This window comes from Schistocerca gregaria, unplaced genomic scaffold (genome assembly GCF_023897955.1).
Source record: "Schistocerca gregaria isolate iqSchGreg1 unplaced genomic scaffold, iqSchGreg1.2 ptg000180l, whole genome shotgun sequence".
NCBI lineage: Eukaryota > Metazoa > Arthropoda > Insecta > Orthoptera > Acrididae > Schistocerca > Schistocerca gregaria.
In genome coordinates, this window is record NW_026061730.1 from 5,185,169 (window position 1) to 5,198,081 (window position 12,913).

General features: G+C 37.1%; 1 protein-coding gene across 1 annotated transcript in view; it reads right to left on the bottom strand.

Annotated features, from left to right (window-relative positions):
- Positions 1-11,466, bottom strand: part of LOC126302897 (uncharacterized) — an 84,491-nt gene extending 73,025 nt beyond the window's left edge. The window contains exon 1 of the mRNA XM_049991752.1: positions 11,041-11,466. Coding sequence (XP_049847709.1) covers positions 11,041-11,382 — 342 coding nt within the window. The 5' untranslated portion in view covers positions 11,383-11,466. The remainder of the gene's footprint in view (positions 1-11,040) is intronic.
- Positions 11,467-12,913: the final 1,447 nt, after the last annotated feature.

The window sequence follows — 12,913 nt, forward strand, 5'->3', positions numbered from 1 at the left end:
TCCCATAATGCTCAGAGCCATTTTTTTTTTTGACTTTTCAGAATCCCACCCCTTTCTCTAGACGTCTCAAGTTCCCTTGCCTTCACCCCTCTCCCTACCCATTCAATCTTTATGCTGGAAGGAGGTGCCAAGCCTTCAAAAGCTTGCATAAGTAAAACCTTTCTCCTGCCATCACTTGGTGACTGGATTTTTTTATCTATCCAATTACTACATATTAAATGTGCAAGCTTCACTTGTAGGGGGAAATGCCTCTGGACCAATGCTGCCACTGACATCATCGAGGTCTGTGATCAAATGTGTGTGTGTGTGTGTGTGTGTGTGTGTGTGTGTGTGTGTGTGTGTGTGTGTGTGTGTGTCACATCACAGAGGCAACTAGAGATGGATCCATCATATTGCAAACACGGGTAGAGCACCTCCGTGTGAAAAATGATGATCTGCAAAAACTCACCTTAGTGAGGCATTAGTAAATGTGATGCTGCGGAACAGCACTGTGCCTGGAGCTAGCCTAACTTCCCTATTTCTGTGTTCCCATAGGCGGTTCTAAACTAGGTGTAAACGTTGAGACATTTAATGTTGATCTTTTTTGTGTGTGTTGCATTTTGAGGTACATCACACAAATGTGCCAGTAAAATTTTCAATAATGAGATAAATGTCTGATCTTCAGGGTTCAAAATTCTTCTAAATGACTCATCATCAAAGAGTTGATTTTTAAGTGAGTCAAACGCTACTTAATTTAATAAATTCATGACACATTCTTGCACATAGTTCAACATACGTAGAAGGATATTTACTTTGAAAGTAATGCTTTTCAAACCACTAGTCGCAATATTTTCCCGTGACCTGTCAGAAATAGGTTTGTTTCAGCAGTTGCCAGACAGCGCAAATAACAGGCGACACAGCTATCATAACATAGGAAGCCCGTGTGTGCGTACGTGTTAAACACTGAAAGATCATACATTATGTCATAAAAGAAACAAGACATTAGTAGGTACTTCATGAGCATCGGAATTTCGTGAACCATATTAAAATGTGCACATTTAAAGTGCACACTCGTATGTCCAGATTCCCAATGAAGTAGACCTCAACTTGACATTAAGCTTTTCAGTGTGGTTTTTGCGATGTAAATTTTCTTGGAGCGCCAGTATTGTATTATATCATATATGGTTCTTAATTATAGCATAATGCCATATGTGCTAGGGGGGAGAAAAAGGAGGTGAAATGCAGGCAACAGTTGAAACTAGGGAGCACTGTGGAATTAAACATTTCGTTTCAAATACATTGACTGCCACTGCAGAAAAGGTTAATAAAAGCCAAATTTCTTTAGTAAACAGACAAAAATAACTTCATTGTTCCACAAGGCGATTAATGCTTGGCTATCAGAATGGTAGAAATAAAATAAAATCTCAAACTAATGCCATATTTTAGCCTTCCATAATTATATGAATGTATTTCAATTCACTTGATAGCTCCCGTGCACAGACATCTATTTTGTTTTGATTCGACGTGAGAGTACGTGAAGGGGAAACAGCAAAATCACTAAATGTAGACACAGATCACATGGAGACTACCCACTACAACTCTACTCTGACTGCTCTGCGCATCAGCCCCAGACCTACGATATTTGCGGAATAGATCAATACTAAAAAAAATCGAATTTTCAAAAATATGTTCATCTTGTAGTGCACATCTTTCTGAAAAGTCTGAAACATAAAACATGTGTGTTGGAGGAAATGTAAGACATATTATTTGGTCTTAAGTACGCCAAAGTGCAGTGCCACGCCTCTTGATAAATCATTCTTCTAACGCATATCACTGTATTTCGCTCTGTGGAATTGAAATGTGTATATTTTGTAATGGATGCCATCAAACTATATTCAGGACAGTGGAAATTGAAATGTCCTGTGGGGCCTCACCTGTTCCCAGTCAACCAGTTTGACAGCCTGCCCCTTTTCAAAAAAACAAAATCTCACAATTAATAGCGGATGGGATTTTTTGTAATCAAGAGAACAAGAACTCTTCAGAAAATCTGAACTCTTTATTGCCTATTGGCTAGTAACTTGCTGTTTTGTGTGACATAAAATTAAATATAGGATACATAAAACCAATAAGGACAAGAGATAATCAAGAAATTATGTATTTCTTCAATCCTTTGCTATTAGCATTTGTTTCTCTCTTATCTCACTACAGCTTACATGGTGTGCTTTCCTTTCTGGGAAAGGATCTACGGTATTACCTCATAAAAGTTCGTGAAACATTTTGCTACATGAAAAATCAAAATGTCATTATCTAATACTGAAAAAGCTGTTAACACAAATAATACCCAAGACTGGTGTGGTTTCTCGATCTGATTACATCTATTTTGTCGCTGTCTGCTAGATAAAACAAAATAGGCCTTTCTAATATGTCAGCAGTTTTGTAACACACATCAAATAAACAAGACTGTTTTGGCACCAATGGCCATTTTCATAACACTACAGAATATAATTCACGAAGTACCAATATCAAATGCCTATTACGCCTACTACAAACAAAAAACTTAATGTTTGGAAATAGTTTCACTTTGATTCATATGCACCAGTTTCTCAAGCATGAGACTGAAAAGTAGTATTACAAAATTTTTATATAAATTTGGAATCGTCTTATTCTCCCATAATTTGTCCCCATTTCTTCTCCTTCCTCGTTCCACAAACAATCTTGTCACCACCAATTCTGTAGCTATTTGTGCCATTGTCAAAATTTGTTCGCTGATTAACTTCACTAACACTGCCAGAATCACAGGTTAGATTACCCGCAATTATTTTCTGGTTAGGCGTTTTACGTTTTTGTGCTACAAGTTTTCCATGTTACTTCCAGAAAAGAACTTAAGTGGCTGCTAGACGAGAACTGTGCTACTGGTCCTTACTAGTGTAGCGATATGGCCAAAAATTTTCTGTCAAAATTTCATTTCCTTGGATACACAGAGAAGATAATACATGATCCTTCTCACCTGTTATTCCTGACAGTTGTTTATTTCCACTCTGGTAGTCTGAATCTATGGATTTCGCTAGTAATTATAACAACACTGATCATTCACAAACCCAATCAACCACATAATCAGACAGCAATTGGCATTCATCTGTTTGGCTTTAGTCCACTCAGCTCGTATAGCCTTGTCCCGTCTACGGGAAGTTTATTTCTAGATGCGATGAGACATCACATACACTATGCATGCATTCTAAAATCAACTTATGATTCAGTCAGAAATCAACTTAAAATGTGTTCAAAAATGTTCAAAATCCAATAGGGATGCGTTTCAAAATCATATGAATTATCAATAGACAAACATGCGCTGCATGCTAGGCACTTTGTGATTCAAGTTTTTTTTTTCCTCAAGAATATGAATTTGGCACCCCCTTTTCCTGGTAGCATCTAGCTGCTTCATGAGACTGCTTGCACAGCTAACATCCACATTCCTGTAGCCAGACTCAGGAGAATCTACTACGCAAAAGCAACTCAACTGCACATGTGCACGAGCCCACTCGTAGCTGCTAAAATGAATCTAATGTAAATAGTTGTGACTTCACGCTCATTGGAGGCAATTTGTTGTTATGAAACATTGCATAGTCTTCCTAAAGCCTTTGACACATTTTGCATTTGGCAACCACTTGCACAAGCACTGTGTGTCGTCATTGTATATGGCGCATTTCCTCTGCAAATTAAGTGATTTTTTTTTTCCTCTCGTTTATCTTTTATTGTTGAAGTATTATTATAAAGTAGTGGGGTACCGTAATATCGTTCATTAGAGTATCGGTTTTTACTAGTCAAAATTACAAAAAATTAACTGAAAACAATGAAAAATACCAGGAATTCTAAAAAAAACCCAAGTTTTCCCGGTTTTCTCCCAGATGACAAAATTCCCAAGTCTTAACTGGATCTCCCGGTTGTCCCGGGTCGTATACACCGTGTTTATGTACGCTCGTTACAGTGGCAGTCCCCAACAAAACCTGTTACAAAGGAAAATCTTGCAGCATTTTTTGCAAGGATTGATGATATTTTCAATCACCTTGTCAAATGCAAGTTCTTCACCATGCTCCAACTACTATCAGATTCGTGTATCTGTTAAATATGGAGAAAAAGACAGCTTTTGTTGTACCCTGTGGGCATTGTGAATATCAAAGAAAGCCCTTCACCCCCCCTCCCCACCAAACATCCACCTCTCCGCATCCACAACATTTTAACATTTTGCTGATTTACTTTTAGGTTTAAAGCCAACCATGTGACTAGTATACCTGGATAACACAGCTGTCTTTTCAAATTAAGTGAGAGAACATGCAAAGTAACTAAAAAACGTACTAACCCATTTTAGTGATGCTAATCTAAATTTGAAATTAAAAACTGCAATTTTGCAGTATCATGATTGCACTATCCAGGCCATATAATTTTAGCAGATGGTTAAGACCGGCTCCACAATTAAAAAATGCACTGAATGATTTTCCAGCATCAAGGAACATTAAAGAATTGCAACTGATTTCTTAGGTTAATAAATTACTATCGCCGTTTTGTGGAGAACTATCCTGTCACCACAAAATGGCTTCCAAAATTACTAATGAAGGGAGTTGCTCCTGTCTGGACAATGGGTAGCAGGAGAGCCATGTTAAAACTGAAAGACATTTTTAACAAGTGCACCTGTCTTGGGTTATTGGCATTTTGCTCTACCTTTAATCTTGTTGTGTGATGCTAGCAATGTCTCCGCTGGTTGTATTTTGAGTCAGATACAAAATGGTGAAGAAAAACCAATTGGTTATGCTTCACGTCAGCTGTAGCAGCTGTGCAAAATTACACCACCACACAAAATGAACTTCTGATTCTTGTTTTTGGCACCCATTACTGTCAATGTTACCTATACGCATGACAGTTCACAGTAATTGCCGATCGTGCTGCTTTGCAGTGCCTTTTGAGTTTAAAGGATCCCAGCAGTGGACTTGTTAGATTGGCCTTAAAACTCTGTGAGTATGGCTACATAACCAGACTTAAGCCTGCAAAGTTAAATCAGAATCAAGGTGCCTTGAGTGCAAAAATTAAGATCCTGCAAGTAGATGATGTGCTTACTGAGGAATTAAAGAAGGCACAAGAATCCCGAGACTACTGGCAAGTATATACTGCGACAAAGTCATGAGTGTATACAGGTACATCGTAATGGGGAAAGTGCCATGCAGGCACACAGGACAGGCCATTATTCGTGGTCAAAATAAAACGAAAATAAATAAATAAATAAATTAGGATATTATGTTCAAAATTGTCTTTTTGCAGAGAGTGCAAGAAAAAAAAAACCAAATGTACTTCTTGAAACTATATCTGAGGTAGCTGGACCTTTCAAAGTCTTAGCACTCTATATTGCAGGACCATTTGCCTTAACACTAAAAAGTAACATACATTTTATCTGTCGCTGACCGTTTCTCTCATCATCTTATTGTGAGACCCACTGCAGACATGGCCGCTGAGATGGTTGTGAGAGCACTGGTAACTTATTTTGCACTACAATCTAGAAGTCCAGAGGCCATTATAGCACACTGAGGGACAAACGTTACGGCCAATCTTATCATACAGTTATCTTGACTGTTTAAAATAAAGAAGTTAAGAGGTACGTCATTTCATTCTAAGAGTAATGGCGAGGTTGAACACATTCATAAAACAGTACCTAGAATCTTATCTTATAACATGATTAGCTTCCCCTCAGACTGGGATTGTCTATTACCATACGTGATTTCGTCATACAACATCAGAATACATGAAACCACAGTGTCGATTCCCTTTGAGGTTGTTTATCACCAAAAAATCCATTCAGGTTTCAAGACTTATAAGCTGTCACCTGAAATGAATTCCAGCAAAGTGAAGTACCTGTCTAAAAGATCAACATTTATTTCGAAGAGAATTCAGCAGAACAGTGCAGCTGAACATGGGGACAGCTCCATAGTTGAAAGGATGCTAGGATGCTGATATACCCATTAGGAGATCATGGGATGTTATGACAAACTGCCATGAAATTGGGCAGAACTAAGAAATTTACATGACCCTACACAAGACCATTACAGATACTGTATTTCACATTGCCTGTCAACGTTGAATTACAGATCAGAAGATTATAGCTCAGTTTGATCGCTTGACCAAGTATAAAGATTTATAGCATTTACTGTAGTGGATCCAGCAAATCTCAGAAATGCTTAGAACAGATTTTGGTATAATTTACATTCTGTTACCCCATCAATTTACAGTCTAGGGATTAAAAACAATTTTTATCTTACACGGGAGACGAAACTATCTATTTCAATTAACTGATGATTCTGCTCTGTGTTTTCGCCTCGTGGCCTCTTCATCCCCGTTTCACTCTTCTTTATTCCTCTATATTTCATTACCTGCATCTACAACTAAATGGTTTTGTCACATGTTTGCATAATTTCACTACGTAGAGACATTATCAATACATAATTGTCTAGGTTGTCTGGTGTGGTGAAGTTACATTAAAATTTATGAAATTTGAAAATCTGCATTAGCACACAAGTGCAGATTGTAATAGCCAGTATCATGGTTAAGACTAACGTGTTGTTAGGAAAGGTCTGCAGAAATAAGATCCCACTCTTCGTGAACCAAAACACCTATTGTTAAACCACCACCCAAGAAACACAATCCCGCACTGCTCCACACACCTGGCCTCCAAGTAGACATTGATACAGTGTAGTATCTTTACTTACACTTGAGTGGCACAATTCAGCACCTTATGTAGATTCCATTTCTTCTTGGAACATACTGAAGACAGTTTGTCTCTTACACAACAAACTTGAATGGTCCCAGATTGATAGTTGAATTAACCAAACTTCAGTTCCACTTCATAAGTATCAAGTACATATATACCAACCCCTATGTCGTTCTGGTTTCACTTGTGTTTTCTAATCGGAATTCCACTCTGCTCAAGTACATAGTAACACTGAATAGTAGTAGACTTCTATTCAAAGCATCCTTTTGCAATACTCTGGGACATGAATTTCTGTTCTCAGCACAAATGAAAGAAATTTGAAATGTTGCTATCAAACCATTCCTGTCACCCACTACAAAAATTAGCTTATCTTTCAGTACACATCCTGTCTCATCACTTTTTCCAGATACTAGCAAGAATGAAGTGTTCCAGTCCTTAAAATAGCTGATGACACATGAGCAGCAACAAGTCATTAGATAGAGCTGCCACATGTATTATGGATTCCACCAGCCCAATCGTTTATTTAACATAACAGGCCCAGTAGTGACTTTCACACTGCTTAATATTGTGATACTCAGCATGACTCTATACTGCTGTTTCACACCCGAAGTTATGTGGCAAAACACACACAGCCACTTCAGCTTATCATGTTTCATGGCAATATCCAACACACTGTGTGACGTGGAGTGGAAATGTTGAGATATAACACATCATTTTAGGGAAAATGATGAGGTACAGTCTCTGTTCTAATATATGAAATATGATTGAGATGTTTCATTAAAAAATAAATACTTAAGTTTCAGACAGCGAATTGTGGGAGAAATAGTTTATTAATATTTGCAGGAAATACGGGGTATATGGGCCCAGCATATCTGCAAGATGGGATGACAAGTTCAGTGTCTCCACCTGGTGTGGACCATTAGTTCTTAGAAGTCAAACTTTGAGATATGTTGCGACCATTAAAGAATGGTGCTCACAATAACCATAGAGACAATATATGAGCAAAAACAAATGTGTGTTTAAACTGTCATTCTGATATTATTTCTCAATCTGACATTTTGCTTTGTCAAAATGTATTTTTGTTGTGCAGTCTAATGAGACAAGACATCTATAACTCAAACAATTGTAATATGATTGTGTTAAACATATCTTAGGGGAGCTATCTTCAATGTATAAAGAAGCTTTAATTTTCTTGGTCACAGATTCCATCTCTCTCTCACCTTCCAGCACTTAAGACACTGCCAAGGAAATGAAGTCCACTAAGAAGGACAGAAGCACATTTATTTGGATTTGATCAGCAAGTCCAAATCACAATTAATTCACATCATGGGCGACCACAAAAACAATAATATCTACCATTTACTGATCAATTCAATAGGTGGATAAACAATACCTCAAAGTTAATAAGATTTATTTTTCTGCTGCCACAAACTGTCATCTTCTAATTTCAAAATTGCTCTGAACACTATGGGATTTAGCTTCCGAGGTCATCAGTCCCCTAGAATTTAGAACTACTTAAACCTAACTAACGTAAGGACATCACAAACATCCCTGCCCGAGGCAGGATTTGAACCTCGACCATAGCGCTCGTGCGGTTGCAGACTATAGCGCCTAGAAGCGCTTGACCAGCTATCCTGTAATTTCACCTAGGATTGTTTTCTTCAATTAAACTACATGGTGTGCATAAAGTCCAGGAACTCTTTCAATTATTTGTAGTGTTAGAACCAAACACTGTACAGATATCATACACATGTTACTTTGAAGAGAAACCCCGACTTCTTCTTCTTCTTCATTTTTTTTTTTTTTTTTTGTGTATACGGCCACAACATAGTTTGGTAAGTTTGCTGATAGTCAGTGCTAGTCGTAAACATGGCCAGTTCAGGTGCAGAGCGAGCTTTCTGTCTGTCGGAGTTCGATGAAAAGAGGTGGGCTACCACTGTTCAAAGATCTTTAGAACCAAGTACAGTAAGAAGCTACCAACAAGGAAGGCTATTTACCACTGGCACAATAAATTCCATTCTATTTTCATCATGAAGTTCGTGGGTACCCGAGCACGGAGCTGCCACATCAATGGATCAGCTGTGCTACAGAAGAGGACAGCTATTTTATGAAATGGCCTCCCCAATCACCAGATCTCGCTCCGTGTGACATTTTCCTGTGGGGACACATCTGGTTTATGTACTGCCTTTACCATGTGATGTAGCAAAGCACTGGGAGAGAATACGAGAAGCGACTGCCACAGTCGACGATGTCATGCTGTGACAGGTATGGCAAGAATTTGATTACCATATTGACTTCTGCCGGGTCACTCATGGTTCACATATCAAATGTTTGTTAAAAGAAAACTTTCATAATTGAAAGTGTTCCCAGACTTTATGTACACCCTGTATTATTATTTGGTATCTGTCTTGTAAATTGTTTATTTGTGTTACTGTTTCAAACAACAGTCTCTTATTATTGTGCTTATTTGTTCATTTGATATTGTTTTAAGTTATTTTTACAATTTGTTCATTAAATTTAACTGAACTTGATTACCTTGGTGTTGTTGTCATACAATCAGAGGGATCACCCTTTGTTGTTTATTGTAAATGATTTATTATTTGTTCATTAGGTCACAGAAGCATCAGGTTTCCCAGTCGTCTTTTTATACTTATGTTAGTTAAGTCATTTTGCATTATGTTACTAAAAAATCAAAGATTTCATATTATGTTTTTGTTTCATTCTTGATACACAATTTTCCTGTCTCTATTTAGGCACAACAGAAAGACTGTCACAAATAAGCTTTCGACCAACATGGCCTTCACACACACACACACACACACACACACACACACACACACTCTCTCTCTCTCTCTCTCTCTCTCTCTCTCTCTTTCTCTCTCTCTGCAGTCTCTGGCAAATGAATTTGAAAATTTTAGATTGTTTAGTAAGTACTTTATTTTAAGATAATTTGCAATGAGTTTTTTCTAGTTAAATAATGTTATTGTCGAATCTGAAATTTCACTCTGAAGAGGCCAGTAACAAGGATGAGGAACCACTACACATAATTGTATTTTTGGTTTTTTTATTATTCACAAATATTATTTCACAAATATTTTGCTTCAGAGTACAACAAAACGACAAATTTTATGATTACACACGAGAAGAACTATTTGTGCTTGCCAGCACCGCTATGTTTTTATCCCCTAGGTACACAAAGACCTTAAGTTTTAAATGTTCATACTTTTCACTAGCACGTGTTGCTCATTTCACAGTTTGTTTACTACTAAGTAAGTGATTACTGACCATCCTTGTAAAAGCTAGCATCCAGTCATATAAATTGTTTTACGGATAAGATAGATGACTCCACACCTATGTATGACATGTTAATCCAAATCTTGATTAAGAATGATGTATAAATTGGAATGGACAGTTACAGAAAGTAGTCAGCTCACAACCTGTGACTTCCATGTATTTTTTATAGTACATAATAGCACTTATACAACCTCAAAATTAAGTAAAAATTGGTGCATGACTTTACACCACACCCATTAACAATTTGATAAACCTGCAATACGATGCACAAGGCAAATAAAAATCATGGATTAAGATACTTATATTTTCGTTTTACTGGGTTCAGTGGTCCATGAGCAAAGAGGCCAACATACACAATTTATGTTAAACTCTAATAAAATGTTAGAGTACTTGCTAACGACCTAAGCAGATAGTCTCGAGACAGCATTTGATGCTAAGTGTATACTGATACAAATATTTGCTACAAGTTACTAAAGAGTGCAGACCTGAACTAGAATCACGTTTTGTAAACAGTGCATTTCCAATTCAGGAATTTGTTGGAAATGAATGGATAGGTCTTTGTAGTAAGCTGACATTTTGAATCAATCCTAAGGCCCTACTTATACGGTACAATTGGAGAAGATCTGTCCATACCATACAGGTACCTGGAATGAACACCTAGTCCAGACCAATATTTTCACTTGTTTGAGAAAAGTTTCATGTTACCCTTTTAATTATAAACTGCACACCTAAATCAGATCTTGCAATGTAGTTCACTGTGCACCAAGGACAATAATACAGCCAAACTTTACAAGGATTAACAACTACATCATTGTTCAATATCATATGCATAAATGTCCTAGTAGTACTTGTAGAATGTTGAAAATAATTCACAAATGAAGAAGGTGTACAAGCAAAATATGTAACAACCTTCTCTTCTGAGCAATGCTGGTGACATTAATGTCTGGCCACTATGCAGAAATACAGAAATTATTTTTTCTAAATCACAAAATAAAGCTATATACAAAAGCACTTACCTCAATGGCAGTATTTAAATACTCAAACCACATAGTTTCACCAAACTTCTTTACAGAACTGTGTAATACAGAAGAATCATGCAGACCTCTTGAGTCATTGTATAAAATACCGTTACTTATAACACTTTTGTAGAAACTTGCAGCATAGCTACAGCTACTGCATTTAGACTGTTGTGAACAAAGTGATGTTGATGGGGAAGCAGATGCTACAGAAGACTTGAGTCTTGCATTGTAGTGTGTATCTTGTGGGCTAACCTTAGTGGAAACCATTATGGCTTTTTCAAGGTGGCAATTGTTCATCTGGAGCAAGTACTGAAATGAATGAATAAGCATACAGTGCATTGTGTGATACAAGATTTACTTCTAATTACACAGCCAGTATTAAATAAATTGTAATAAATTACATACCAGTATTCCTTTCTATTGCTGAAAATATAATTAATCACAAAACAATGCCGAGAGGAATTTACACGTTTTACTGGCTCATTTTCATTAATGTTTTACACGGGTTCCCGGGTTTGATTCCCGGTGGGGTTGGGGATTTTTCTCTTTCCGGGGACTGGGTGTTTGTGGTACTGGTATCATCATCATCATCATCATCATCATCATTTGTGACAGTGGCTACAATGGATTGTGTAAAAAACTGGACTGTGTAAAAATTGGGACTTTGTACGGGCAATGACGACCGCGCAGTTGAACGCCCAACAAACCAAACATCATCATCATTAATCTTTTACAGAATCAAAGTAGTACTCAATTTGTTAACATACATTCTCTTGCAGTGTACAATTCTCAGAACACCAGACCAGAATTTATCTCAAAAGAAAAAAAAAACACAAAAAAATGAAAATTTCAATAAAGATTTTAAGAATTGTCTACTAGGAAAATAGGGATAATTCAGAACAACGGATATGATTATTAAACTAATGTTATGGATACATAGAAAATGTACTAAACAAGATTTGGTACCTTAAGATTCACTACTTAATTAAAGAACTGTTGCACACAAATCATGTGCAATCATTGCAACCCCAAGAGAGTCACATGTGCTTGCATTTTCTACCACCATTTATGTACGCTACTATACACAAATGATTACAATCACAGCACTGAATATTATCTCTGGCTTTGAGGATTGTGAAGACCCTGCACACTGAAATCAGAAAATACAAGTGCTGCAGAACACAGTCAAGGAGACACTGGACATGTTATGGGGACTCTCTCTTCATACAGTTTTTATGAGAGTCTACAAATAGTCTACAGTGTTCAATCAAGCATGTAAGACAAACAAGTTGCTAATCAAAACATATCCAGGACACATTTTCTGGTTAATGTGTCATGTGAAATTGCAGTCAAGTACACTGTGTATATGACATTATACAAAGAGGTTTTCTGCATTCCCTGTCATACATGGCTGGGCATAATCCTACTCAAGTATGCTGGGTGGTGTTGTCAGGAGGAAAAGATGTATGTGGGACTCAAATATATATTGATGCAGGAGTTGCTGTTCACATTTTCAAAACATTTACAATATAAACCAATATGTCATGTTGCATTGAAGGACTGTCAAATCATTGAACTCTGTGTTAGTCTGCTACATCACGCCACAACAAAATCAGATGGACATGGATGGTACAGTATGAAAGATAAGATTTCTCAGAGATGTATAAATAACCCACACAAATTCAATTCCACATCTAGATAGATGGGATGTTCAAATCTATTAAATGCTACTCTTAGATGAAGGTAAATGTGCCACGGCACTCTGACATTCAGTTTCAAGACAGACACATAGACAGGTACATGGGCAGCAACTGAAGTCTGAAGTACACGAACACTTTTATGTTTAACACTAACATTCCCCGCTACAATT